At 42.2% G+C, this 26,466-nt stretch overlaps 1 protein-coding gene across 3 annotated transcripts in view; it reads left to right on the forward strand.

The window, feature by feature from the left end:
* Nucleotides 1-26,466, forward strand: part of LOC117582261 (hemicentin-1) — a 106,969-nt gene that overhangs the window by 62,883 nt on the left and 17,620 nt on the right. For all 3 annotated transcript variants that reach the window (XM_034269882.1, XM_034269879.1, XM_034269881.1), the window contains exons 3-4: nt 16,649-16,909; nt 17,461-17,657. In XM_034269882.1, coding sequence (XP_034125773.1) covers nt 16,649-16,909; nt 17,461-17,657 — 458 coding nt within the window. The remainder of the gene's footprint in view (nt 1-16,648; nt 16,910-17,460; nt 17,658-26,466) is intronic.

Raw genomic sequence — 26,466 nt, forward strand, 5'->3', positions numbered from 1 at the left:
TATTTTGAACTAAATATCATAACTTTAGGATAGTGGCTCCTGTTTAGTATGCAAAATTAAAGAAATGGTCTAGGAAGTGGATATATTCAAAGATTTATCAACAGTCCTAACGATGCAAACACTTCCAATGATGAAAACGAGTTAAGGAAAATATTGGAAATTATCTAGCATTCTGAGCTGTTTTTCGAGCACTCAAATATCTCTTTTTCTGAGTCTTCCCACAATATTTTGCATTATAAAGCTGCAAAAGGTATTGCTTTAGTCGTAATATCTATTTATGGCAGACCTGCTTGTTGTGCCACATATGCATGTGTGTATATCTGCGGGCTTAAGCTAACTTTAAATTACGCTTAGCGACTGAAATTAATTTACGCAACGCCACCAGCAGCAGAACAACAATACCCAAGGCCCCCAATGGCAAGTGGCAAGAACCACAAGCACACACGCACACGCATCAGAGGTGGCTTCTGGTTATGTGCCACATGGCGCGGCACTAAGCCTCTTGTGTGTTTGGTGGGGTTTCGGTTTGTCCATTGCATTCCGTGGGGCAAATCTGTAAAATCTGTAGAAATCTCTCTCTCTGTGTGTGTGTGCCGTAGGTCGTAAAGTCATTTAATGCGCCCAGCTAAATGTGGGAAGAAAGGTCATTGAATGTGTTTGGGTTTTTGATTTTTTAAACGTTTTTGATTGATTTATAGTCAAAGTGTCAGGTTATTGGGCTGTAAATTGAGGTTTGAGAGTGATTGAAGGGGGGTTTTGGCGGCTACCAATAAGGTTATGCTCTGCGTGGCAATGAAATGGCGGAGAAGAGAGCGCCAGAGACAAGACTATGTGCTGCCGGGAGGTGGTAAAATATTTTTGATATTGTGGAAATATTTCGAAGGGTAATATTAAAGCAGGGGAATTATTTTTTAGCTATACTTTAAGCAGTTTTCTAATGAAAGAAAAGCATTCTCCTATCAAAACCTTTTCTTATTCTAGAAATACTTTCTCAATTTCCCAGCAACTATTTCAATGTACTTGATTTTCAACAGAGACTGAGTCTCATAATAATGCTGGCTGCCTTGCGTTCCGTCTAAGCTTTTCGCAAATGTTTTCCTGCACATTAAGCATACGCCCCGCAGTGCATCGTGTCTCGTGGCTGGGATTTTTCGCGGGGGGGGTGTGGAGTGTGGCATGAAAATGTCGCGCCCTCGAGGGGGTGTGAGTGGTAAAAGTTGATGTTGCTAAATTTGTTGTTTATTATTTGCTGCCTGTTATTGTTGGCTGTCGCGAGGACAACGGCAATGATGTCCCGCCAAAGGCAGTGGCAGTAGCTGTGGCAGTAGCATCCTCTGGTTTCTATATCCTTCCTGATGTTCCACCCACCGATTCCCTGTCTCCCCTTTTTGGGGGAATGTTTCGACGTAAGTGATTTGGAGACACCTGCTTAACATGCTGCAAGTTAGACGAAAGACACTTCTCTTCCTCGTCTCTTCTCTTCCTACTTTTGTGGCGACATTTATTAAGCTCGTTGTTGCTCCAGTTGTCGCTCTTGTGCCTCCCGTTGCTGCTCCTCCTGTGTATGTTTTGTGGCTGCTTTAATACCAGTTTTAGCTGGTGAGCTACAACACCCCGAAGGGAAGCCATAAACAGCCGTTTCGGTGGGGACCACCCAAGAAAAGGAAGCCACTGTGCCACCAGCGACAACAGACAACATGTCTTGTCTGCATCTTCCTTAGCCATAAACTTTGTCTCTTCCTTGCCGCGGACAACTAACATAAATTTTGATGTAATAATTTTTCTAATCAGAAAATGAATATTTTTTTTATAAATACTCTTCTTTGGTGTGGGGTCGAGTGATATTTTTGAGAGGTTTGCAATATCGAAACCGAGTCTATAAATTCGATTAAGAATTCAATTTAAGTGCTTACCTTTTGGTCACTTTTAGGTAATGTTTTCGCGTAACGCTGATGATATTTCGGTGTAGTTCGAGGAAAGTTTCAATTGAATCGGCGGGTACAGCTGCAAGAAAAGTTTTCAAATTAACTTCTGACTTTTACTTTTAAGATTCTTAAATATACTTAGGTTTTTTTTAATTTTTACAAAAGTTGGCAGCACTATCACATAATTTATTTTAATATTATTTCTGAATGTCTTAAAGCTTATGAATTCTTTTCTTGCAATTTTCGAGCCCATTTCCATTGGTTCTATACTTTCCTATACGAATAATTTCTACATAATAATCTCTATTTGTAATCCATTTATAATCTCTGTTTTTGTTTTTGATGGTTCACTCTTTTCCAGTGCATCTGCCGCTTCGTTGCAATCAAAAATCTATAATTCCTGGCTTGTTAAATATATTTTGGAATGCCACAAAATGGCGCTCGTGCTTCAACTTTGTTGCTGGTTGCCTGCCACTGCTGCTACTTCCTTCTGCTGTTTGTCATTCGCCGTTAAAATCAATTTACGACAAAATAAACACACGCACTGTCCTGAAATGCCGACGAAGGGACGCTCTCCCCCTACTCGCTAGCTCTCCCTGTGTCCCTTCGGGCTCCCTCAGCTGTCTCCCAGTTCTATCATAAAGCTGGCTCTCTCTCTCTTCTCTGTTTGCATTGCTGGCTGGCTGACTGCCTGCCTGCCTGTTGTTTGTTTGTTTCCTGTTTGGCGCTGCTGCTGCTGTCACAAGCACCAGGAGCAGCCAGAAAACCCGCGTGGCCCTCTCACAGAATGTAGCCAGGAATCACTACCAAAAGTCTGGCGATGTCACCTTTAATGTAGAAATATGTTTTCCCCCACTCCAACTGCTACAGTTTGTTGTTTGACAGACAATGAAGAAGGTTGTTCCGGGGGGTGGGCATATTTTTCATGGGTGGAAAAAGCTTATCGAAAATTGGTTTAAGGATGTGCGTGTATGCCTACAAAAAAATGTAATGGGCCGCTGACCCAATGCTCCTTTCTCCCTGCCCGAGTATCCTACCGTTTTTAATGTCCAAGCGGAAAAACTTCAAGTCCAAGCGAAAAGCATAGTTTATGGCCAAAGTTTATGAGGGGTGAAGCTCATTAAGTGCGGGAATATCACAGAGTAACATCTCCACCGAGCTAGCAGGAAGGATAACAGTGTGACAGGGTGGACGAGCAGTGTGTGTCCTGTGTGCGTGTGTTTGTCCCTCATTAAAATGTTGCAGTGCCGGGATTGGGGATTTTTATCAAAGCAGCAGGGCAGATCCCGGGTTACAAACTACACAGATTGAATAGTCCATTAAAGGTAAAAGAAAAATAATTTTGGAGTAAAATTAAGGTGAATATTGGAAGAATTATTATCAGAACTTAGTGAAAGTTTTAGTAAGGAAGGAAATAGTTTCTTGGTTATAAATAAACTAAAACAAAACCACAAATGGATTTTTATAACTTAAATTCAGTTCCTTCCACGGCAAAATCTCTTCTCTTTCCATTTGAACCAAATATTTAAACCGAAATCCGCTTCGATTAAGAAAATCCTCAATAATAAAGTAAACTTCACCTGACACCAAATTAAGGAGACGAGCCTGCCCGCCCACCCAGCTGCACGAAAAGAGGAGAATAAAAATTAAAATTTGATGAAAACAGACCAGCGAGCTTGAGGTTTTCTCTCCCCCTTCCGATACAGTTCTGCCATCGAATACCACAGACTCGTCTCATCTTTTTCGCAGACCCGGACGGACCCCCGACAGACAGCTTAAGTCGTAACGTAATTTTCGAGGGGAATATTTGAGCTTTTGCGCTGCCGCAGCAATTAAAAATTCAACGCGAAAAATCAACAAGCGGGCGGGAAGAAGTCTGTTCGGCATTTATCCGCTCGGTAGCTGGTAGCCGGCAACCGTTAACGGGTAACCTGTTACCAATCAATGGTTCTTGGCCCGGGGATCAAATGGGTATCCGAGGCTTCAGCTCGTGCTCTGGGGTACCGCACCTGCTCCAGGCTGCTGCTCTGGGGTCCTGCTCCGGACTCGCGCTCCTTCTCCGAGGTTTATGAGCGTGCCATGCCCTGCCGCAGGTGTGCAAAAATGTTGAGAAGTTCTGAGGGTTCTCGGGGTGGATATCCTCTGTCGGAACTCTCCTCATCAACAAAATAACAATGAATGCGGTGTTGGGGTTGGCTTAGCCCTGAGGGGTTTCTTCCTCACACTCTCCCTGGCGGCAGCAGCTGTTACCCCTGGCAACCCATGGGGGCCACCCACACAGCAGTGCAGAGCTGGGCAGACATTATTGCTCCCGCGAGGCCCAAAAGCAAAACAAAACAAAAAAAGAAATACATAGTTTCGGCCCCCCGTTAAATCCCATACACCAAAAATGTTCTATGGGCCTTGTGCCAAGGGTTAAGAGGGGGATGACAACGCTTGTCGATGATGGCCATGATGGGGCAGGGGAATGGGCATGGGATTGGGCAAAGGAATGGGCATAGGCCGGGCAATGACGATGATGATGATTAGAAGGAACGGCCTCTAAGGAGGCAGCAGTTGGGTCTCTTTGGCCCATTGCCTTAATTACGTGGAGATAAGAAACGCAAATATAAATATGGCAACGCCTCAGAGTTTTGCGGCTACAGTGTGGCTACGGTGAAGATTCGTGGTAGGAAATGAACAGACCTCACTGAAAGAGAAATAATTGGAGCGAAATTTAACTTAAAGTGTATCAAATATTGATACACCGAAATATCCGTACTTTATTGGGGGAAATTCTAAAAATGTTCTAAAAAATGTATGGAATTGTAATTTTGGGAAATTAAATTTATATACATTTATTGGTGCTTAGATAAGGATCGTTGCGTTCACCCAACAATTATTATTGCTCATGGGAAATAGTGTAGAAATAAATCTTAAAATTTCCAGAAATTAAATTCTTTATGGGGCAGACATAATTTAATTCCTAGAAATTATTTTCATTACGGATCGTATAATTTTTAGTGTCATATCTTTACAAAATATTTCTTCTCTCACTCCAAGAGAGTTTTTACACATTTTTCCTCAATTCCAATTAAAATTCCCACAGCTGTCCCACCCGGCACAGTCTCCACTGTAGTCACCCTGAATGAGAGCGACACACAGCGAGCAAGCTACTGAAGAGGGGGTTGGGCTGTGTTGGGCTGTTGGTAGATGGTAGCTGGTGGCCGGGGTAGGTAGCCCAGCCCCCACACAACTCAAAGTGGAAGTTTGAGCGCAACAGCTGCGCTCACTAAACGCTCCGGCATAAACATAAAAAGTCTATGAAACTGTCATAAAGCAGGCAATAGAACTCAACGAGCAACGCGGGGGTAGCCGGAACTGCGTCCAACCCGCCACGCCTCCAAAAGACACAACACCGCCCAACGGGTGGCCTTGTCAGTGGCCTAAAACTCATTTGTAAGGCGTTGCCGTTGTCTCATAAAAAAAGCCGAAAACGAAAAGTGAGTGAAGGGAAATTCGGCAGCAAAAAGAAATTAGACTGGCAGCAGATTCGGTTTCTTGGCGCCCATTAGCTCAAGGGGCCAGCGAAAACTCTGCAGAAACTGTGCAGAAACTTGGCCTAAACTGTCATCTAGGGGCTGTGCCTGTGCTTTAAAATTTTGTTGAAGAGCCACGCAGCCACGCAGGCACGCGGGAGGCCACTCCGGCTCCAGAGTATTTTTCTGCTTCGACAAAGTCAGAAATTATCTAACAAACATCGAGGGAGCCCCTAGAAAAGGACTTTCGAAGAGGAGCTTAGCTATTTCATTGTGTTTGTGTGTGTTTTACAGGGGGTATTGTGTATGTGTGTTTGTTACGAAAAGATTATGCGCTTATAATGGGTCCGCAAGTTTTTGGACCAAAACAGCAAATCTCTACAAAATTGGCTTTTGAGCGCACCATAAAATGTGTAAAGCGAAGAGGCTGCCTCTGCTGCAGCGAGTGGGCATTACACTGTCAAGCAGGATTGGGTAGATAGGATATGAGGTCTAGGCCATACAAAACCCACACATAACCGGCAAGCAACTCCGCTGGCTCCAGTGTAAACAAAAGGCCCATAAATTAAACCAGAAACGAAGCGAAATATACTCCAAGGTGTGGGGTGTGGGGGATTGGCACACATGTGTGTCTGTGTGTCTGTGTGTGCGTGTGCGTGTGCGTGTGTGTCTGTGTGTGCCTCGTAAAACGCAACATAATGAAACATTATAGAAATCATAAAAATCAACATCATATTTTTATGCATAACAAAAAAGAGAAGCCACAAAACAACTGACGGGCAGACAAAAGCCAAACAATTGCTGCAGCAAAAAGCAAAATATGCAAAATATCAAAAGAGCGAAAGAGTGAAAGAGAGCAAGGAAACAAGAGGGCAAGCAGTAACAGAAACAACAAGAAAACACACACATAAAACAAGAGCTAAAGAACGTGGAGGGAGTTTGGCAATGGAATGGACTCACTCTCGTGAGTGCAACGACTAGGGAATGCGCTTCGGGGCAGAGGAGAAGATTCATTTATTGAATGGAGACTCCCTCAAGGCTCGCAAATATTTACACAAGTAATGCCTGAACATTTCTAGAATTCATGGAGTACAAATTCGGTGAATTTCCTATAAGCATTGCTTATAGGCATTGAGTTCATATTCGTAATAGATTGCCATACAACAAATTCCAGCTGAACTTCCTTCTTGAACATATTTCTGCATGGGAATCATAGCTCTTCCCCTACAGCACATACCCATTCGAAAAAAGTGCCACCAAAAATTATGCTAAGTAATGCAAAGTGTCCCCACAACATACACAAAAGATCTGCTGGCTGGTGTCTGCGTCTGTGTGTGTTCAGGGCATGTTCCTCATACTACTCATGGCCATGCATGGTCGTAAATAAGCTGCGCCGCAGAATATTAACAGGAGTTCAAGGATAGCACAAACAGTAGCACAGTGGGGCAAGACCCCAACCCTGGACCCTCCACAATAGGAGGCAGCTGGCAAAAAGAGAGGCAGAGCCCAACACGCGAGAGCGACCCATAAATTATGTAGCTTCTCACTTCTGGTTGCGTTCTGGTTGCAATTTCCTTCTAGGCCTTTTCCATGCCCACAAATTATAACTAAAGGAAGGAAGAAGGCCCTTCTCCCGGGTGGGCAAAAAGTACTTTCCTGTCGTTGTAAATGCTGGGGTGGTGCTGCCTCCAGCGCTGACCAACAGAACTCTGTGTCATGTTAACATTTATTTTTCACAGTCATTTTGATGGCGAGGCAGAAAATTGTGATTGCCAGAGCCATGTGACAGAGTCTCAATATGAAATCTTTATAATTCAAATATTAAATATATTTATTTTAATAAAATATTTTAACTTTTTGTCAAAAACTAAGTGCTAATAATTTCTGATACTTCAATGATGGTCCAAAAATGTTACTTATTTATTTTAATTGGAAAAAATATTTAATTTAATTGTAAAAAATGTTTTAAGACTTGAATTTAATATTTTTTAAAGCAAAAACAATTTCCTTTTACAATATAAATCAAAATGTCGTATTTATATCCAACTCTTCGCTTCTCATCTCCTCTTTCTCTGCGTACACAAAGAATTTCTAGTTCTAGCTCAGATTTCCTCTTTTCGAAAAACCCCAACAATAAACCAAAAGAGATTTAACACTTCAACATTGCCCTGTGAGCCACGAACATGCATATATCATTCACATAGACTTGGATACCTTTTGGCTTCACAGAACAGCAAAAAAAAATGCATAAACTATAGCTCGAAAAATGCCAAAAAGCGAATCCAAGCCGCAAGCATAGAGTTTGCAGCTGCTACCGTGCCGCACTGGAAAAAGAACCCCCAAAAAGTGCAGCCCGCCGTCCACTGTGCCCCTCGTGCACTCTGCAGCTGTCAGTGGTTTGACTTTTGCTTAACGTTTTTGCCCCTGCAGCAGCAATGGAGGAACCCCCTACAGCTCCTCCCCCAAGTTATGATTTATGCACATTGCTCTCTGTGAAATCTATTGAGAAATCAGTGACAGTTGAGAAATATGGGGGAGAGAGAGAGCCTGAGAGAGCAAGAGCTCTTCTCGCTGGACAGCAGCAGCAGCAGCAGATGGCAGCAGCTGCTTGTGGGTTTCTCTTGGACATTGCGATGATGCATGTGGCAAGCATTTCTTTTACTCTCTCTCTCTCTCTCTCTCTCTCTCTCTGCCTCTCTCCTTGAATATTGTCAATGTGAAGAGTCATTGCGGCTTTTAAGCGTGTCTCTCTTATGTGTGTCATGAATAAACATGGCTTCAGCCCCATGCCCCAAAGGAAGGGGAAGGAAGAAAAACGCAAACAAACAAAGAAAATAAACCAAAGAAATTTCCCAGCAGAAGAACAAAACAAATGCAATCTCACTTAGTCACTCAACAGGCTTATGGCCTCCGCCTCTTCACTCTGTACCCCACAAGTGCAAAGGGAATACAATTCTCCCCCCAATCCCCCCCCTCTTTGGCACACATTTGTCATGTAATTGACTTTGATTCGTATTCCTCCTGAATACGGCCAAAAATTGTGCAAAATTGTCTCAGGATTAATTCCGGTTGGTCAGAGCGACAGAGAGAAGATTAGGAACAAAAGCTGATAAAATTTGTGGCCATAAGGAAATAGACATTTTTGGTTTAAGGCGTGGTAATATTTATATGGGATTTATTTTCTATTTTGGAGCGTCGTAATCGGGCAAGTGTTTTAAGTCATTTTTAATGGAGTTTTAATAAATAAATTGAAGAATGAACTGAGCAATAAATTGAAGAATAGATTAAAGATTAATAAATAAATTAAGTTAAATGAAAGAACAGAATAAAATATTGATTAAATATGAATACTAAAGATTGAAAGTTTAAAAGAGATTAAAGGCAGTGGAAAACTCTCCTAAATTACCAATAATTCTTCTATTACATTAACTCCCATACCAGTATAAATTAAAAGTGTTACCAAAAGTCCTTGGAGCAACGTCGAACTCGCCAAGGAAATGTTTGAAATATTAAAACATATCCAAATCCCTGTGGCCCTGTCTCTCAAATGAATATTCAAATATTCATTTCGATTCATGCAAATTGCTTTTCCTTCCACTCATAAATAGTCGGTGGGGGCACAAAATCTGAGAGTGGCATAGGAACTGTGGAGTGGCATAGAAAGTGGGAGTGGTGGTACGCAGCAAGGACACATATTGGGGGGAAAAACTTTCAGAATGTTGGCAACCTGATTGTAGTCCTTGCTGGGTAGTCCTTGCCCCCCTCTAATCAATTCTGTAAACATGACACCCAAAAAAAGGTGGAAACCTTTAAGAAATCACCTGGAAATTATGGGTGGGGCCAGAGCCATTATCAGCCATAACTTTGACCTTCGAGAGGGTGAAGGGGTGAGAGTCGTCTGGTTGGGGTTGGGGTTGGGGCTGTCTTTTGGGGTGAACTTTTCACGTTTCCCTTATCAACACCTGGTGACAGTGACACTAAAACCTTTGCCAAGGCAGCATGGATAATGTGTGTTCGTTCGGTACCGTTAGTGCTGCTGCTACCGGCTGTCGCACTGTCTCTGTCGCTCTCTCTGTCTCTCTGTCGCTGTCTCCTTTTGGATGACTGCCTTGACCTGTCATATCGCTGTCATTTGCACACATTTACCGTTAACGTTAAAGAGCGAACACACACACAAAGAGAGACAGAGAGAGAGAGAGAGTAGAAGAGCAGGAGGGAGAGGGAACACACAGGCAGGCGGCAACTGTAGCCAAGGCGACACCAAACATCACACAAGGTAAATAGTTTAGCTGGGCAAGGCCGCACTCCTCCGCCACCAGTCCTCCTGCTCCTGGTCCTCCAGTGTGTGTGCCTGTCAGAGCATTGCATTGAATTTGAAAAGCACAAAGACGAAAGCCCTGGGTCCTCCTCCAGCTGCTGGATGAGTTCCCAATCCGTGCTCCGTCGCTTGGACAGCAGATAAAGTCAACACACACACACACACACATCTCTCCACTGGTGTGTTGGTTGGAGACAGCATCAAATTGCCAATAAGAGTTTTGCGGGAGAGGTATAGCTAGGTGGACATGACAACCCTGGTTCGTTAAAGGCGCGGCAAGCTGCCGCTTTGTGGGAGCAGGAGCAGCTGAAACCCAAGCCATTTATAGAAATTTTTGCACAAGAGCAGTGCAAACACTGGACAGAACATGAAGAAGTACAGGCAGAGTATGGCCCAAAATAGAAGCCACTATTTTGTGGTACATACATAAATGTGTACAGAAATACATACATTATTACATATGTTAATATTTTTGCATGCTGGTAGTTTTTCCAGAAATTTCGTAGTATGTTCAAAGCATTTTTGTTAAGTATTTTCTGACATTTATTAGGTTTTAGGCTGTAGGGATTTTTAGCAATTTATTTAAGCATTTAGTTTCTGGTATTTTCCTGGAATTGTTCTAGTTTTTTCTGGATTAATTTGATAATATTCTGGAAATAAATGGAATTTTGTTATTGATTTGAACATTTTGTTTGTTGTCATTTTTATTTGAGTTCCCAGTAGAAGGTCTAGTGCAAATAAGATGAAAAATTACCTGTGTGGTATTTTTACAGTATTTTAACGGGAACTATTTGTAACAGTTTGCCTAGTAGTTGGGTATTTTTTTAGACTTTTAAAGACATTTTCTAGTGTGTTGCTGCACTTTTTGGTCATCATCAACTGTTTTCTGGCCATTAGTAATATGGAGTTATACTACAAAAAAAAGCCACAACATTCTATAAGCTATAACTATCAACAAAAGTGCGTATCATTCCCATACAGCATACCCCTGTGTACCCCATAAACTACCCTGTACAACACATGAAGCACAAAGCGGTTAGGAGACGTTAGACCAATAAGCATGATGCATACAGGATACAAACGTAAACCTGCAGGACCCCATTCCGATGCCCTTTCGCATCTCCTCCTCGTCCCTCGTCCATCGTCTGTGCTCACGCAACAGCAGCAGTCACATTTAGCATGAATGTCGCCTTTGCATAACAAATGCTAGCAACATGTTTCAATAATGAGGCGGCAGGCCATCCCAATCCGACTGTACCCTAATCCCCTCTAGCTGCCACTGATGAGCTGTTTCTGCTGCTGGTGATGCTGTTGTTGCATGATGATGCCTGATGCCTGATGCCTGATGCGGCTTGCCTCTGGGCTGCACGTTTGAGACATGCTCTCTCGTACGTTGCATGCAACCACCAAAGGGTTCCACCAGTGCCGCCTGCACAATCCCTGTGGGGGTGGTGTGTGGGTTGGGAACAACCCTTTTGAAATTGGTTGGCACAACGTTTGAGTTGAGTTTCGGACTTGATACGGCACCAAATTAATCGTTTCCACTGTGCGGTTACCAGCACACCATTTCCACACAGAGGACAGGGCAGAGAGCGTCGAGTGTATGCGCCTCATTTGTTATGGCCATTTGCATAAATAAGTCACTGGCACTGCCATTCGGGGGAAACCCACGAAGGGGGCCAGGGGCTGCGTTGGAGAGTCACTCAGTTGACGGAGATTGTGTGAATAACTTGATGAACGCGTGCACCACACTCCCGCTGGAGGGTGGCAGGGGCATTACGCAAGAATATTTGGGCGGCTGAGCGCTTTTCGCAGCTTTTCCACATAAATTGGCTTATCTGGATGTTATAGCGAGCCTTTGAAAGAATTACTTTTATGCTATAAATTTAAATTTAGTATTTAAATTAGTATTTTCTGGTGCTTTTCTAGCACCCTTCGGTATTTTTCGAGTGGCAGAAAGAGTTTTTATTTTATGTTTTTGTTTTTAATTAAAGGAAAGACAATGGAAAATCCATCAAAGACTGAACTTTAAGTCATAAGTTGTATTCTTTGAGAATTTATTGCATTAAATACAATGGTAATTTCCGTTACTTTTCTGATATTTTTGTTTGCATTTTCTTGGTAGTTGAAATAGAAGATTAATCCGAATTGATTTAAATTAATTATTTGTTTCATTTTTTAGTTGTATTTATTTACACATTTTCAAATTAAGTTTTTTCTGATATTTTTCTAGAATTTCATTGGTCTTTCGAAGCAAAATGTAGCTGTTTTTATTATCTTGCATTTGTATTAAGCATCTTTGCTCTACCCGCTTAGAGTTCTTATTATACTTCTCCTGGCAACCTAAGAACTTGTTAAATCTTAAAAAATCCTCGACTTCTTGCGCTGTCATGCGCTGCAGTGCATTATTCTGGAGCATTTCTCTGGCGCATCTTGCGAGCTGCGATTTACAGCTTAGTCCTGTTCTTAATGAAGTTTTAAGCCAAGTTGCAGCTTGCATTAAAGATTCTTTTTTAACTAATAATACCTGTTAGTCGTTCCCCCTTGGTCCCTCTGTACATTTTACCCCTGCACAATGCTGCCCTTTATTGTCTGCTGGAGGCGAAAGTAAAAGTTTAAACAGAAACAAAAGGGCGCACAGAAAACGCACACAATATTCAATGGTCCGAACAGTAGCGAAAAGTCCTTGCCAGAAGACCCCTACCCTGCCACATATTCGTTTTTCTTTCCCCTACTGAGTCTTTCCCTCTTCACGCATTCGACACCCTTTGCTTCGTTACTTTCCCTCTCGTTTTGGGCGCCAAGGGATGCGTGACAATATGCCGTTTAATTATACGTCAGGACCTTTTCCTTTCCCTGCTCGTAACAGTTCCTTCTCCCTATTGCTGTTGCTGTTGCTGTTGTTCTTGTGATATCGCACACACATTTTAAAAGTCAATTATCCGCACATAACGCACATCGTTACAGGCGGGGGAGGGTCTCGCTCTGGTCCTGTAGTCCTTTGCCACGCGTCAAATTTGGCGCGTTTACTTTTCGCCTTTGCCCTTTCGTTTTTGCTCTCTTTGCCGTTCAGCTTCCTTTTTCTTGGCAACTTTCTGCAGCGACAAAGAGAAAGAACGAAAGAAAGAAGGCGAAGAAAAGTTTATTACTTTCATGAGACGACTCCTTGGCATGCGAATCGAAGCGGGGCACGGGCCCAGGAACGATGGTGGGTTGTCTCGGTAAATTGAATTACATGAGACATGAGACGCGGGTAACGACGAGACGAGCGACGAGAGCCATAAGACTTCGATACTAAACCGATAATAACATAATCAGCCACGGTGTCTTGCCCATGAAATCCTGCCCCTGCCCCTGCCCCTGCCCCCAGACACAGCCACAGCCACAGCCCCTGCCATATCCTTCATCCATCCTTCAGCCTTTATCCAACTATGAGGGAAAAGTGAGCTTTAGTTACCGTTAACAAGCCAAGTGGCTTGGTCGTTTGCCTCAGGTTTTACCCCCCAGCAGCAGCCCCATTGATAGTGGAAAAGTTTCCCAGCTGAGACGAGGCTCTCTGGCCGTCATCTGTGGCCAAAATGCTGCCCGCCTATAGAGCGGCTACACTGTGCTGCAGGGTTGGGAATGAAATGAAAGTAGTTTAAGGCGAAATTTAGTTTCTACTTGCTGGAAATATTTTGTTCAATGAAAATCAATCAGCAAAATGGTTTGAGGGCTTGTTCCAACTCATAATCTGCATGCCCTGAACATGTAGTTCAGTGTAATTGTTCAATACTTTCCTTTAAGCACTCTCTAAAGCACACACTGTGCGCTTGTTGCAACTCATTGAGGCAGGAGGCATTCTCATGTAATTGGCTACAATTTGCATAACAATTCTGCGACTGTTTTGCATAAGTCCTGAAACGACAACGACAACGACAACGACAACAACAACGACGACGTTGCAACATAATAACCAAAAAGGGAAAAAAGAACAAGAGCCCAAAGATGGGGCAGAGAATATGAGGCTGAGAATATGAGGCATAAAATGGAGTGGCGGGTGCAGCATCAGGCAGTGGCTCCAGCGGCGCCACTTATATACGCATTAGAAATTCCCTCTTTTTCGACTGAGGGACGACGACTGAGGCCCTTGGCAGAGGCAATTATGTGCTTCGCTTGAGCTGCACTCCACTCTCAAACACACACACATACACACACACACACACACACACACACACACACACACACACACACACACACACACACACACACACTAACACTAACACACATTCCTTGCGACTGACTCCCTACCGTACTTCACTGCCTCCCACCCCCCACCACCCCACTCTTAAGGATCCCCCGCACTGTCGACACACTCTTAAGGAACCTTTCAAGACAGCAGCCGCCTCGTAAAAGTCGCTGCCGGAAATGCAATGGCAAAAGCAGTGGCAGTGGCAGCCAGAAAAAAAACCCAGTAGTTGGTGTGAGAATTAGGACTAATTGATACCCTAAGAAACTCTTGAATGGAGTTCGAAGTCAATTTCAAAAATATTATTATCTAGTGGAAGAATATTCCTAGTTTTTCATGGTATTCTGCTGAGTCTCTTTCTTTTCACAGTATTTGTACACATATATTTCCATTCTTCGCAAATTTGTTTTTGTTTCTGAATCTCTTTTTTCGAATTATTGATCATTTTCTTTGTCATTTTTTTATGACAGTGCCTCCACTATTTTAAGGTATTTTTATTGTATAGATTATGTAGTATTTTTCAGGTATAACTTTCAGATTTTGTCTAGTATTTGATTACACCCCAAACAAAAGCGGGACCCACATAGAACCCAAAGCAAAAAAAATCGCAGGGCGCTCTACAAAATGCAACCATTTCCCCAAACCCACCGCCACCCACACACATTCCTCGTGGAAAGTTATCAAAATTGAAAATTTCTTTCATTTTATTTCCACCCAAAAAGCCGGAAAAAAAAACCAAAACAAGAAAACTTTGCATCTCGTTTTGCGCTCGCGTTTCGCGTGCAGAACAAAACTCTGAACCGAACCGAAGAACTTTATAAGATCCACTTTAATAATGTCGAGTGCTGCTGCTGCTGCTGCCAGCGCTCCTCCTCTCCACACTCTTTCTACAGCTAGAATGCCATCTGCAGTTCAAGTAAAAATCTCATCATAAGAAATTAAAACTTAAATACAAAAGCCAGGGCCTAGATGAGGAAAGGTTGATGAAGAATATCCTTAGAAGAGGAGGCTCGTAGGCTGACTGACTTGCTTTTATGCAACAGTTGATTGAGTTTTTCCATTTGGATTTTTTTCGGACAAAGTCAATCCTGAATCCAACGTCCATTTCCATTTCCATTGCCCATCATCAAGGTAGCACTCCCAAACAGCCATGTTGAATTAATAAAAATGTAATGCCCAGGCCAGGCCAGGCCAGAGTCCACCCGAAATTGAGCTAATAAATTTCCAAAAATGAGTTCGACGCTTAATTTGCCATGAGCATTTTTCATTTTATTTCACGCCGGGCACGAGCCGAGCCGAGCCGAGCCAAGCCAAGCCCCTGGTCCATGGCACTTAAGCCCCTCACCAAAAGGAAATCGAGGGAAAAATCCAAAACACACACACAACACAATACACAACAAAAGGAAAAGCTCGGAAAACAGAAGCAGAATGAAAATGAACAACAAGAGCTGAGCTGAGGAAAGGCAATGCCAGAGAGATGAAGCTCAAGTGGGGACGGACGGTGAGCCGGCGGACCCATTGAGATGAGGCAGTGGGAAAAGCTACTTAACGAAATAAGTGAACAGAAATTTATTTCACATTCTCTGGAGATGTAAACTAAAGAATGCTCTCTCTTTCAGTGGAAAAGTTTGAATACATTTAAGAATGGAAAACTATAAGTCTCAATAGAATGGATAACTTTATAATCGAACATTGCTTATTGCAAATAAAAGTTCTACAAGCCTTTCGTAAAGTAAGACAGTTTGCCCTATTATTCCGGGAATTTATGGGTTGTAGATTGTTTACATATGGATTGTAAATCAGTTTGAAATTTACATAGTTGGATTCTGGCAGCTGTTTGAAATGCGAATTTTGTACGAATAAATTACAACAGATTCTTATATTAAATATCAGCATAATAATAACAAATACAAATAATATTTCAAATAAAATAAAATATATAACAGCTTCTCCGTAATATTGGCAACGTTTAACACAACGCAGATTGAATATTTTATCTGTCAAACTATTTTTTAATATTAAAAAAAAAAGAATTAAGCAGAGAAATTTGTTCTGCTATTTTTGCTGAATTATCGCTGTACAAAGTAAATATCCCACAACTACTCAAGAATTACCTCTAAATTCAATTTACATTTCCTGTTATATATTTCTGATATTTTTTAGAAGTTTAAAAAATATATCCAGATTTTTTAAGTATTCTATTCCTGTATGTTCTATGCATTTTCTATTATTTTTTTCTGCAGAAATTGTCCCGTCTCAACAAATAGAACCAAGTTCCATTTCATGCCCTTACCCAACCACGACCCACACGCATTACTTCAACAAAAAGTACGCAAATAAACATTTGTACACTCATTTATACACAGATACATAAAAATATAGAAACATGTATGTGTGTATACTCTACATACACACACACACACAGATTGTTGTATTGTAAATCAACGAAAAAAATAAGAGAGGAAGTGCGCCCTGGCCGCAGTTAATTTACATAAAGTAAAGTAAAACTTTTTCCCCCGTGTCCTGGCCAACATACTTAACCAAAAGCGAATCCCTCTTTACCCTCATTTTCCTTTCTTTTGCATTTTCCGCATACTTCTTCGGCTCATGGAAATAAATTTAATTCTTCAACTTGTTCTTTCTCTCTCGCTTTTTGCAGCTTGGACTTTAGACCGGGTCGTGGCATTTACGATCTGCAAATAAAGAATACCTCCTACAATCGCGACAATGGACGCTTCGAGTGCCGCATTAAGGCCAAAGGAACCGGTGCGGATGTGCACCAGGAGTTCTATAATTTGACGGTGCTGACGGCACCACATCCGCCGATGGTTACGCCCGGCAACATTGCGGTGGCCACCGAGGAGAAGCCTTTGGAGTTGACCTGCAGCAGCATTGGCGGCTCACCGGATCCCATGATAACGTAAGCCAGCGGCCAGAAAGGCCAACGGAAAAATTTAAATTGATGTGCTGCTCGTACATTTCGTCTGTCCCTCTTCCTCTCTCTCACTTAATTCTTTCTTTCCTTTTTGGCTCTCCTCTTGGTGGTTTTTGTGGTTAAGTAAATCACTTAACGGGGCGGTAGCCTTCATTAATAATCCGTCTGTCGCACATGGTTACTGCAGCTCGTGCTTTGTAAATACCCTAGGAAATGAGGGGCATATTTTGTCTTTGACAATTTTGTACCCAAGGCTATCGAAAAACCTTTGACGAAAAGTTTGTGGTTCCCACAATTTTCCCGCGACAAAGCCGACATTTCATAGCCCTTTAGTTCCACTAATTCCCCAACTTAATACAAAAAATCAGCCAAATCGTATGACATTAACCCTATTATACCTCCCCTAACAGGCATTCCCTAGTCGTATGCATCATCCTTGGCTTTCCTTACTTATTTTTTGGCACTAAATCCTTGTCTCTTGCTATCCATTCTGATTCGGTACCATTTTTCTCTCTCTCTCTCTCTCTCTTTGGCAGCTGGTATCGTGAGGGCAGCACCGTGCCACTGCAGTCGTATGCTTTAAAGGGCGGCTCCAAGAATCACTATACAAACGCCACACTACAGATTGTGCCCAGACGGGCCGACGATGGCGCCAAATACAAATGTGTCGTTTGGAATCGTGCCATGCCGGAGGGCCATACGCTCGAGACCAGCGTCTCTCTAAACGTCAACTGTGAGTATGACTACGAGTAGATGTTAAATGGGTTTTGGGTTTGGGCTTGAATTTACGACTTGAGATTGAAGAATTTGCATTACCAGCGGGCCCCGGGCAACAATAACAAATTTTGCTTATGAACTTATGGCTGCAAAAACCTGTAAGATTTATAGCAAGTGTTTGATCTAATTTTTGGTTAATTTCTTTGGCAAACTTTGGCAAGAAGAACTCACCAAAAGGTGGCATAAATCTATGAAAAAACATCAAGCTCTCCATTCATATTTAAACATCAATCTCTTAATTCACTTTCGACACTTCAATCTTCATTAGAGGCAAACATCTGTGGCTGTGTGTCGAATGACTTATGTTTCGCCAATTAAAAACCAAGAGTGCAACACAAAACAACCTTCGAAATAAAATAAAACATTTATGCCTGGCAAAAGTTTATTGCCTTTTCCATGCGAATCCTCTTGTTGGCCTCTCTTGGCCTCTTGTATTTCTTTTGTAATTAAAGTTTTTGGCAAAATGCTTTTATGAGAACATATGTTACCAATTCCCGTAGCAAATGTTGTCGCATGATTCACGTGACCGAAAATCCAAGCACATGAGAGACACATAAAGTGTCTGCAAACCACACTGACACACACAGAGAGGCATGCTGTTCGTGCAACCCACTTGATTGTTAGTTATTGGACCACAGGACTACAACAGCAGACGGGAGGAGGAGACGGAGGGTCGGGTCTGCCGCTGTTGTCTGGTTGTAGTATCAACTTGTCATATTAGTTGGGACACACAAAATGCGTACTACATCCATGTGCATGTATCAGGCTGCGTCAGGATATTAAATGTTGGGCCAACGCTGCGTATGCGCAATCTACTTGTCACTTTTTTCCCATTGAGTTGCATTTAATATAAAATCATTATCATCAGGTTATGAGAAAATCTTCATACAATTTATGCACTCAAATAAAGTAACAAACTACCAAAAGTCATAAAAAGGAGCTGGAAAAAAAATAGTGGCACAGAAATAAATATTCATACACTTGGAGAAAAATTGTCATGGAAAACTAAAAAGCAACAGCCGCATATGCACACAAATATGCTGACATAAAAAAGAATTTACTGTGACAAACATATTTTTTTTTAATGCGAATCATTTTTAATTTTAATTAAAAACACTTTTTAAATGGATTTTATTTGAAGGAAATATATTTAATTTGTAAGAAATATATTTTATTTGCAGGAAGAATTCTTAGGAAATATATTTAATCTGCATACATCCAAACATATTTAATTCATTAAATTCTGAATGTTTAATATCTATCCATTTACAAATATTTCATTTAAGTATGCAGCATGTTTATTTCCAATATAAAATGTTTTTCGTTTCGCTTCTCAGTGCCGTTTTCTCCAAGTGTCAGAGGAAAACATAAATTGCAGTACAAGCCGCAAAAGTAGACAGCCGCAGCAGGGAGCAAGAACTCATACATGTAGCTGTCTGTTTGTCTCTGTATGCGTTATGTGTACGTGCATGTATGTGCATATGTGTATCTTGTCGCTGATGTCAGCGTAACAAATATTTATAGTCCTTGCCAGTTGGCAACAAACACAACACACACAAAAATAAGAAAAATATAATAGAAAAACCACCAAAAGTAGGAGAAATACAACAACAAAAAAGGCAGAAGACGATTTTTGGAGCTATTAGTGGTTCGAACTATAGATACCCCGAAACACTTTAAGACTATAGGCTTTCATAATCATTTCATAGACAATTTTTGAGTCAATATTGGGAGAATCGCGGATAAATTATTCTAATATTCGCTTATAGGGAACCCAGGCCAAGATTTCTTCTACTTCCACATAGTTCAAACCAATTTTCTTCCACTTTTACAGGGTACACAGCGAAAATAATAATAAAAGATACAAGAAGATAAGTAGCACGAACCGAGGCAGCACAACAGACAACAAACAGAAGCAAGAATAAATGACAACAGGCAAAAGGCACAGCCAAAGGAGTACAACTGGAAGACGCTAGAGAAAGGAGGGGGTGGCAGGGGACAGGGGACAGGGGAACACAACTGAAGCTAAAGTACAACTCCTTTTATGGGTTAGAAGGCGTGGCAGTTGCAATTTTTCTACCAAAACTCCCCAGCGACGATGATATTTATGATGCTCATTTAAAATCCATTAGCAGCAGGAGTCAGCCTAGGCCACAGAACAACAAACACAACAGCAAACCACACATGTCTGTGTGTGTGTTTGCCACACTCTATGGGTGTGTGCTCCCCAGTCCATGTATATGTGGAGGCACTAGGCAAGAGCGTGCCTCGAAGGTGCATTTGAAGAGAGGCGGCCCACGGGGCACCAACGTTCGACGTTCAACAATTGAATTGGGAGCATTTTGGCTTATGAATGGCTTGGCAAAATGCCTTCGAGGGAGCCACAAATACAGTTTTACTGCCATTGTAATGGGAGAGAGCGACTTTGGCAGCACTCTGGGGCATGCAGCGAGGCTGCAGGTTTGGGTTTTGGCAAGCTAAAGCTGGTAAATTGCCACTCATAATTCTACTTTAAGATGGCAGAAAATAATCTTTTAAAGACTCTCCAGAGCTGTCAAATCTCATTAGAAATTAAGAAATGAAAAGAAAAACCGCATCAGTTGCAGTCAGGTTTCACGCACACGTTTTCCACATCTATTTCTTTCTCACATTTCTTTTCTGCAGCTAGAAAATTAGATATATCTCCCTCCCCCCCTCTGCTGCATCCATTTTCCTGATGTACATACAGTTGGACAAGCACTGGGGTTGACAGCAACAGCAGCAGCAGCGGGCAGGCAGGCAGCAGCCTGCATTGAGACTGATATGAATGCGAAAGCAAAGGCAAGGAAGACACGACTGTCGCATGACTGTGATTGTGATTGATAAGCAATTGATAGCACAAGATGAGAGAGGGAAGCAGAGAAAACCAAAGAAGATATGGGAAAAAGAGGTAGAAAGCGGTGACAGAGAAAGGGGGTAGCCAGCAGCAACAGCATGACAAATGGCAGGGCTATTTTTTAATTGAAAATGTTTGCATGGATTCCTTTATGCTGCTCCCTGCCAGTGTCATTTCTCCAAGCATTTCTTCCCATCGCTATACCTCTATCTTACTGCCTTCCGCCCACTATTTCTTCTTGGTGTATCCTCTCTATAAATGTATCGCCCTTTGCTCTTGCTGCTTCTGTTTATTTTTACTCCTGCCCCACGATACTCTCACGCTGTCTTTCTCGCTGTGTGCCTGCATTTGATTGATTTATGCCAAAAGGAAACCCTCAAATATGCACAACAACAATACAAAAACTTAGAGGCAAGAACGAATCTGTGGATACGCTTGTAGAAATATATTCTTTAGATCCGTAGACTTTGATTGAAACCATTATTTATTAAGTTTTGTTCATGTTTTTGCATGAAACTTATTTTAATGTTAATTTCTGAAATTATTCATTAAGCATGATACAAATTATTATCGGTATACTATTATCGATGAACGGCCATAAAAACTAGATTTCAAGTCAATACAAAATCGTTTAATGTAGATTAAGAAATAAATAATAAGACATTTAAATGCTTTCCGCCCAGAATCAATTAAATTTCATAACAATATTTTTAAAGTATAATTAATCATCGATTTTTTTACCGATCATATAAAGATTTCGCATTGTTTCTGATTTGAAATGGATTCCCCCATTCCAATTACCTCATCTTCATGCTTCTCCCTATATTTTCCTGCTACCCAAAAACCTCTTTGCTTTCAAACTTTTCTGCATTGTGAAAAACATCCTCAAAAATCACAAGACCCACATTTGTGGCAAGTGTACAGTTAAAAATTGAGAGAGACTCGAAAATGCATGGTGTACGTTTGGGGGAAAATAAACTCCCCAATGCGCCATGTTGTCAACGCGGTGGCAAGGACGGACTCGCCTTCTTTTTGACTGTTGAGTGTTTTATAACGTGGTGAAATTCCCCAAATGAAATTATTGAAAATGGAGGAGCACTCTCTTTCTCTTTAGATGGAATCAAAAACGCATATGTATATGTGGGGCAGGCTTTTCATGGCACACACAAGCGTATGTAGGCAAGGACATTAAGTTGCGCATACGCAACGTGGCCACGCATAGACAAAATACGACGTGGCCGGTGGGCGGTGGGCGGTGAGCGGTGAGCTCTGGCGGCTTGTCAACTTGGCATAGTTTTTCGGTGTGGCACATGTGAGAGGCACGTTCCACATTCCTTGTCGCTGTTGCATCTGTTTCGGTTTAGCAAATGCAATCTCCTACAGCTCCCGCTCCTGCTGCTGGAAGAGTGGGGGTGGCGGTTCCTTTTTGTGGCTCCTCTAGCTCTAGTGTGTGGCGGCCAGGTGTGTTTGTGCCCCCAGCAGCAGCAGCGACAGCAGCAGCAGCACGTGACTTTTGTTCAGTTGCATGCGGTGCACGTAATAAACCTTTTTGCCATTGCCTTCTGTACCCTCCTCCACCCACCTGCCGCTGTATGCACACGTTTCTTTTTTAGCTTTCATTGGGGGGGGAGGATGGGCGGCAGGTCCTTGGCCAAAAAGTCGCTGGCGACGAAGACAAACAGCACTCATGTGTCGTGGGCCGCTGAAGTGGAAAGCAAACCCGTTGAAAAGACATTTCAATTTGAATAAAAAGATGCTTCCTCTATGTGTGGCGTTGGAAGCAGGAGGGGGCAGCGGAAAGGGGCATTGATGTGGAGTGGTTGCACGGCTGCCATCGCATGGCGTGTGCTGCTCAGTTGTGTGGCATGCAAATGCACCTGACAATAATGCGCATTAGCCAGAAGATTGCGCGAACAAACAGAAAAGCGCAACCGACAGCTGGAAAATGCCATGAAAATTGCTTCCCCATGGTCAAATATTCAAGCGATAAACTTCCGACTCAATCGAGTAGGAATTGAAATGTTATCGAATGATACAAGAGACAATTTTTTTATTGGAGAGTTGATGGGTTTACATTGGAGTTTAGATTAAAGAAGTTGTAAGACATTTCCAGTCGATAAAGTGGTATTAATATTTCGCTAAAATTATTCCGAAATGTTACTCGAAATGTTATCGGTTTAACGATATTCAAATCGATTAAGCCAATAAATATATTGCTAATTAAATCTAATTAATCAATGAAAGAAATCTGAGGGCCAAAATCATATTCAGAGAAATAAATCCAAACTAATATCCGTCATAATCGAGTCTGCTTTCAAAACTAGTCTCAAATTATATCGAAAACAATCGAAATTGTAATCGAAAAATCTCTTACTGTAAATAAATAGAGCATAAATTTATCGACACAAAGTAATACGAAATATCTGCCCAAACAGCAAGAAATATTTTCAAAAATATTGCCCAACTTTTCTCACACATTTTTTATTTCTAAAAAATATTCACTATGGCATATTTATTTACCCCTAACAACTCGAAGTACTTGAAAAAATGCTTCAAACCCCCGCACTAACGACACGCTGACAAGACATTCCGAGCGGCAGAGAGAATTCCCTGGGAGCCAGAACCACAATCACATCTCACTTCAGCACGTTTCTGTTCGCCCCCCGTTGTTATGGGATGCCAATATCATTGGAACAGCAGGAGGAATCAGCAGGAGGCGTAACACCACAGGATAGTACAGCAGGAGCAACAGCAGTGCCGCTGTGGCTTGTCCTTTTTGATTATGCCACTGCCAAAAGGCAAAAAGCAAAGTGCCAAAAAAAGATGCGATGACGACGACGACGACGACGACGACGGCGACGACGTTTGCTGACTTGGCAACATGAAAACCTTTTTACAGGCCACAAGACCAGACAGAACCTGTCCGAAAAACCAAGCATCTAAGGCGTTAGAGACTCGATCTCTCTCTCTCTCTCTCTCTCTCTCTATGGCTAATGCTGCACACAATTGCAATTAGTGTCAGTGTTAGGGAAGAGCCTTTCGACCAGACCAGGCCTTAACTTCTAGCTGTACGTCTGTCCAGTCCAGCTATTGGCCTGCTTTGCATAACCACAAAAGAAATAAAAAAGTGGCAAAGGCAATGGCAAAGACAAACCCCCGGATTGTCCCTACTGTTATGCTTGAAGATTTTTGCATCGGCTCGGCACAGGCGGAGATTTTTGTGTGTAAGTTTTCTTAAGCTGATTTTCAAGTTATTCCAGCCAGAGGCTGGCCAGCCAGCAGCGCTTTGGCATCCATTTTAATGAATGCAGTATAATCCTGGCACTGTCCTGCCTGTGCTACCTGCGAGTGCTCTCAACTTGAGACTTTTTCAAGAGACACAGAGAGAAAGGGAGAAGCGAACTTTAAGCCGCTTTAAGCTTGAAATTATAGAAACAAATGTTTCGGGCACGCCAAAAGGATTCCTTCGGTCGAGTGGTGTAGAGTGGAGTGGAGGTCCTTCTGCCGGCTTAACAGCTCTTGTGACAAAAGCAAATTAATTGCTTTGCCCCCGAATTTCAATTAACTGCACTTTTTGGTTGAACCAACACGGGGAGGAGGGAATGGTCAGAGGGGGACTTCATCATCATCGCAGTGCATTGTGCGGTGCAACCGCAAGTGCTATAAAGGACTCCTCCACACAGAGAGAACATTCTCTTCAGCACATTTGTTTTTGTAGCGGTACGGGACGTGTGTCACGAATACGAAAGCCAATTCAATTAATTTCCCACCATGCAGCTGCAGCTGCAGCAGCAGCAGCAGCATATGACACCTATGGACCACTGCACAAAGCGCAATCAAGTGCACAATAAAGTGACTGTAGCACACAGTACTATACTCTCCCCTCCGCTTGTGCATCCTACCGAGCGAACCCTCTTTGTAATTCAAAAAAAGGATGCTATAGTTTTTATAACCCCTTCGATTGCTGCACAAAAGATTTTACACACACGCAAAAAACAGCAGCAGAAGCAGAAGCAGAGGGCGGGGCAGGTGCAGCGTGTAATGTTATGTTATATGAGTCATTGGATGATTTATTTTATGTCCCCATTTACGGAGCACAGTGCAGAAGAGAAATATATAAAATAAATGCACAGAAGTACGTAAATGGTAGTGGAAAATATACTTACAGCTCTTCTGCAGCGTTGTTTAATAGATTTCTTCAGGTCAGCATGACAGTCTACAATAAATGACAAAAAGCGATTTCAGTACAAAATGAATTTAATTTTTGTTGTTAAAAACGGTAAAAAAAAGATTAAAGGGGTATGCCGATAAAATTGCAGCAAGAATAGAAATTGTGATACAATTATAAAAGCATTTAAATATCATTATTCAATATTTAAAATAATTATATTTATATTCAGTAGAATTTACAAAAATTTTTAGCTGTTTTCCATAATTATTAGTTAAATACAGGCCATCGCCGCAGACTTCATTCTATCGTTAATTTCTCGTTTTTTGACCCCAAAAAGAATCCTCGTTCTATCCATTTTAGAACCCTGGAAGGCAGACAGAATCCCTCTACTCATTTTGGGTATTTATTTTTGTTGTGGCTGCAGATTGGTGGAGTCACAACAAGCAGAAGGAAGGAGAGCACGTGAAGCGATGAGGGGCAGAAGCAAGGAGAGTACGTGGATGGGCAGGGAGCATGAGGAGCAGTAAGAATGAGGTGCAGGGCGGCATGTGGCGGGTGGCACACGAGGTGTTGCCAGCACGCGCGACGGAAGTCACGTGACGTGTTCTGTGTGACACGTACGCGACAGCAGTGGCAGATGCAGCTCCCCCCACACGCTCTGCCGTTCCACCGCTCCAATGTTTGTTGTACCTTTTCAATTTGGAGAGAAGACAAGGAGTCAGGGAGCGGAATGAGTCAGGGAGATGTGGCAACAGGCAGGAAGATTCAGTGGTAGGAGGCATCAACTGTAGTCCAAACACAGCAATCACTGCCAGAGATTCATCGCCAGTGGAACGAGCCTTAAAGTCACAACATAACAAACTCCGCGACTCATTAAAATAACTCCGGCAGAGGTGTGTGTGATACTTCCTGCTGTTGCTGCTGCTGCTGTAGCAGCTGCCGGCAGGGGGGAGTGCGCGCTCTGGCACCAAAAACCAGCAACAAAAACAAGAACAACAGTTCGGCGTCCCAGTTCCGGGTTAAATAATTAAATTTCACTGCACAAAATGGCCAGCGGGCATAAGTTACGGCCACGCGTACGACCGTACGGCCGGCACAGCCGGGCGTATGCGCAACGTTTCATTTTTATTTAACGCGAATGCCTAGCCGGAAGCCAGGATCTCGTTGGTGGTGGCAGTCGGGCCGTCAGGCAGCCGGGCAGAATGGTTGGATGGCTTTTCCAGGTGCAGCTTGCAACGCATATTTCATGGCACTAATGTAGGGATCCCGGTCATAAAATCACAATGTGCAAGGCTCCGCGCGAAAGAAGGCAGCACGGAGAGCTACATATACCAGAGGTAGATGTAGGCGTGCGAGCATATACGCGAACAAGGTCCAGCCCATGGGGCAGGCAGCAACTCATTTAAAAAAATTTGTACGCTACATACAACAAAACATAGATTCCAGAAGGAATAAAGAAACAAGAAGGGAGAATATAAAATACTCTTTCTCTACAAAAAAAAAATATAATTAATGTGAAATATTGAATCTGACAGATTAATGTCAGTTCAGATTGAACCACTTTTGGTTGGAAAGTAAAGAAAACATTTTGATGGTTTTACAGCCCAAAATGTTGTAATATTTCTTTGAAAGAAATTATAATTTGTATCAGAAATTGTAATCCATTATGAGTGTTATTATTTTAAATTAATAATCATTAATGAAAGATATTTAAGTAAA

Source organism: Drosophila guanche, unplaced genomic scaffold (genome assembly GCF_900245975.1).
Source record: "Drosophila guanche unplaced genomic scaffold, DGUA_6, whole genome shotgun sequence".
In the NCBI taxonomy this organism is placed as follows: domain Eukaryota; kingdom Metazoa; phylum Arthropoda; class Insecta; order Diptera; family Drosophilidae; genus Drosophila; species Drosophila guanche.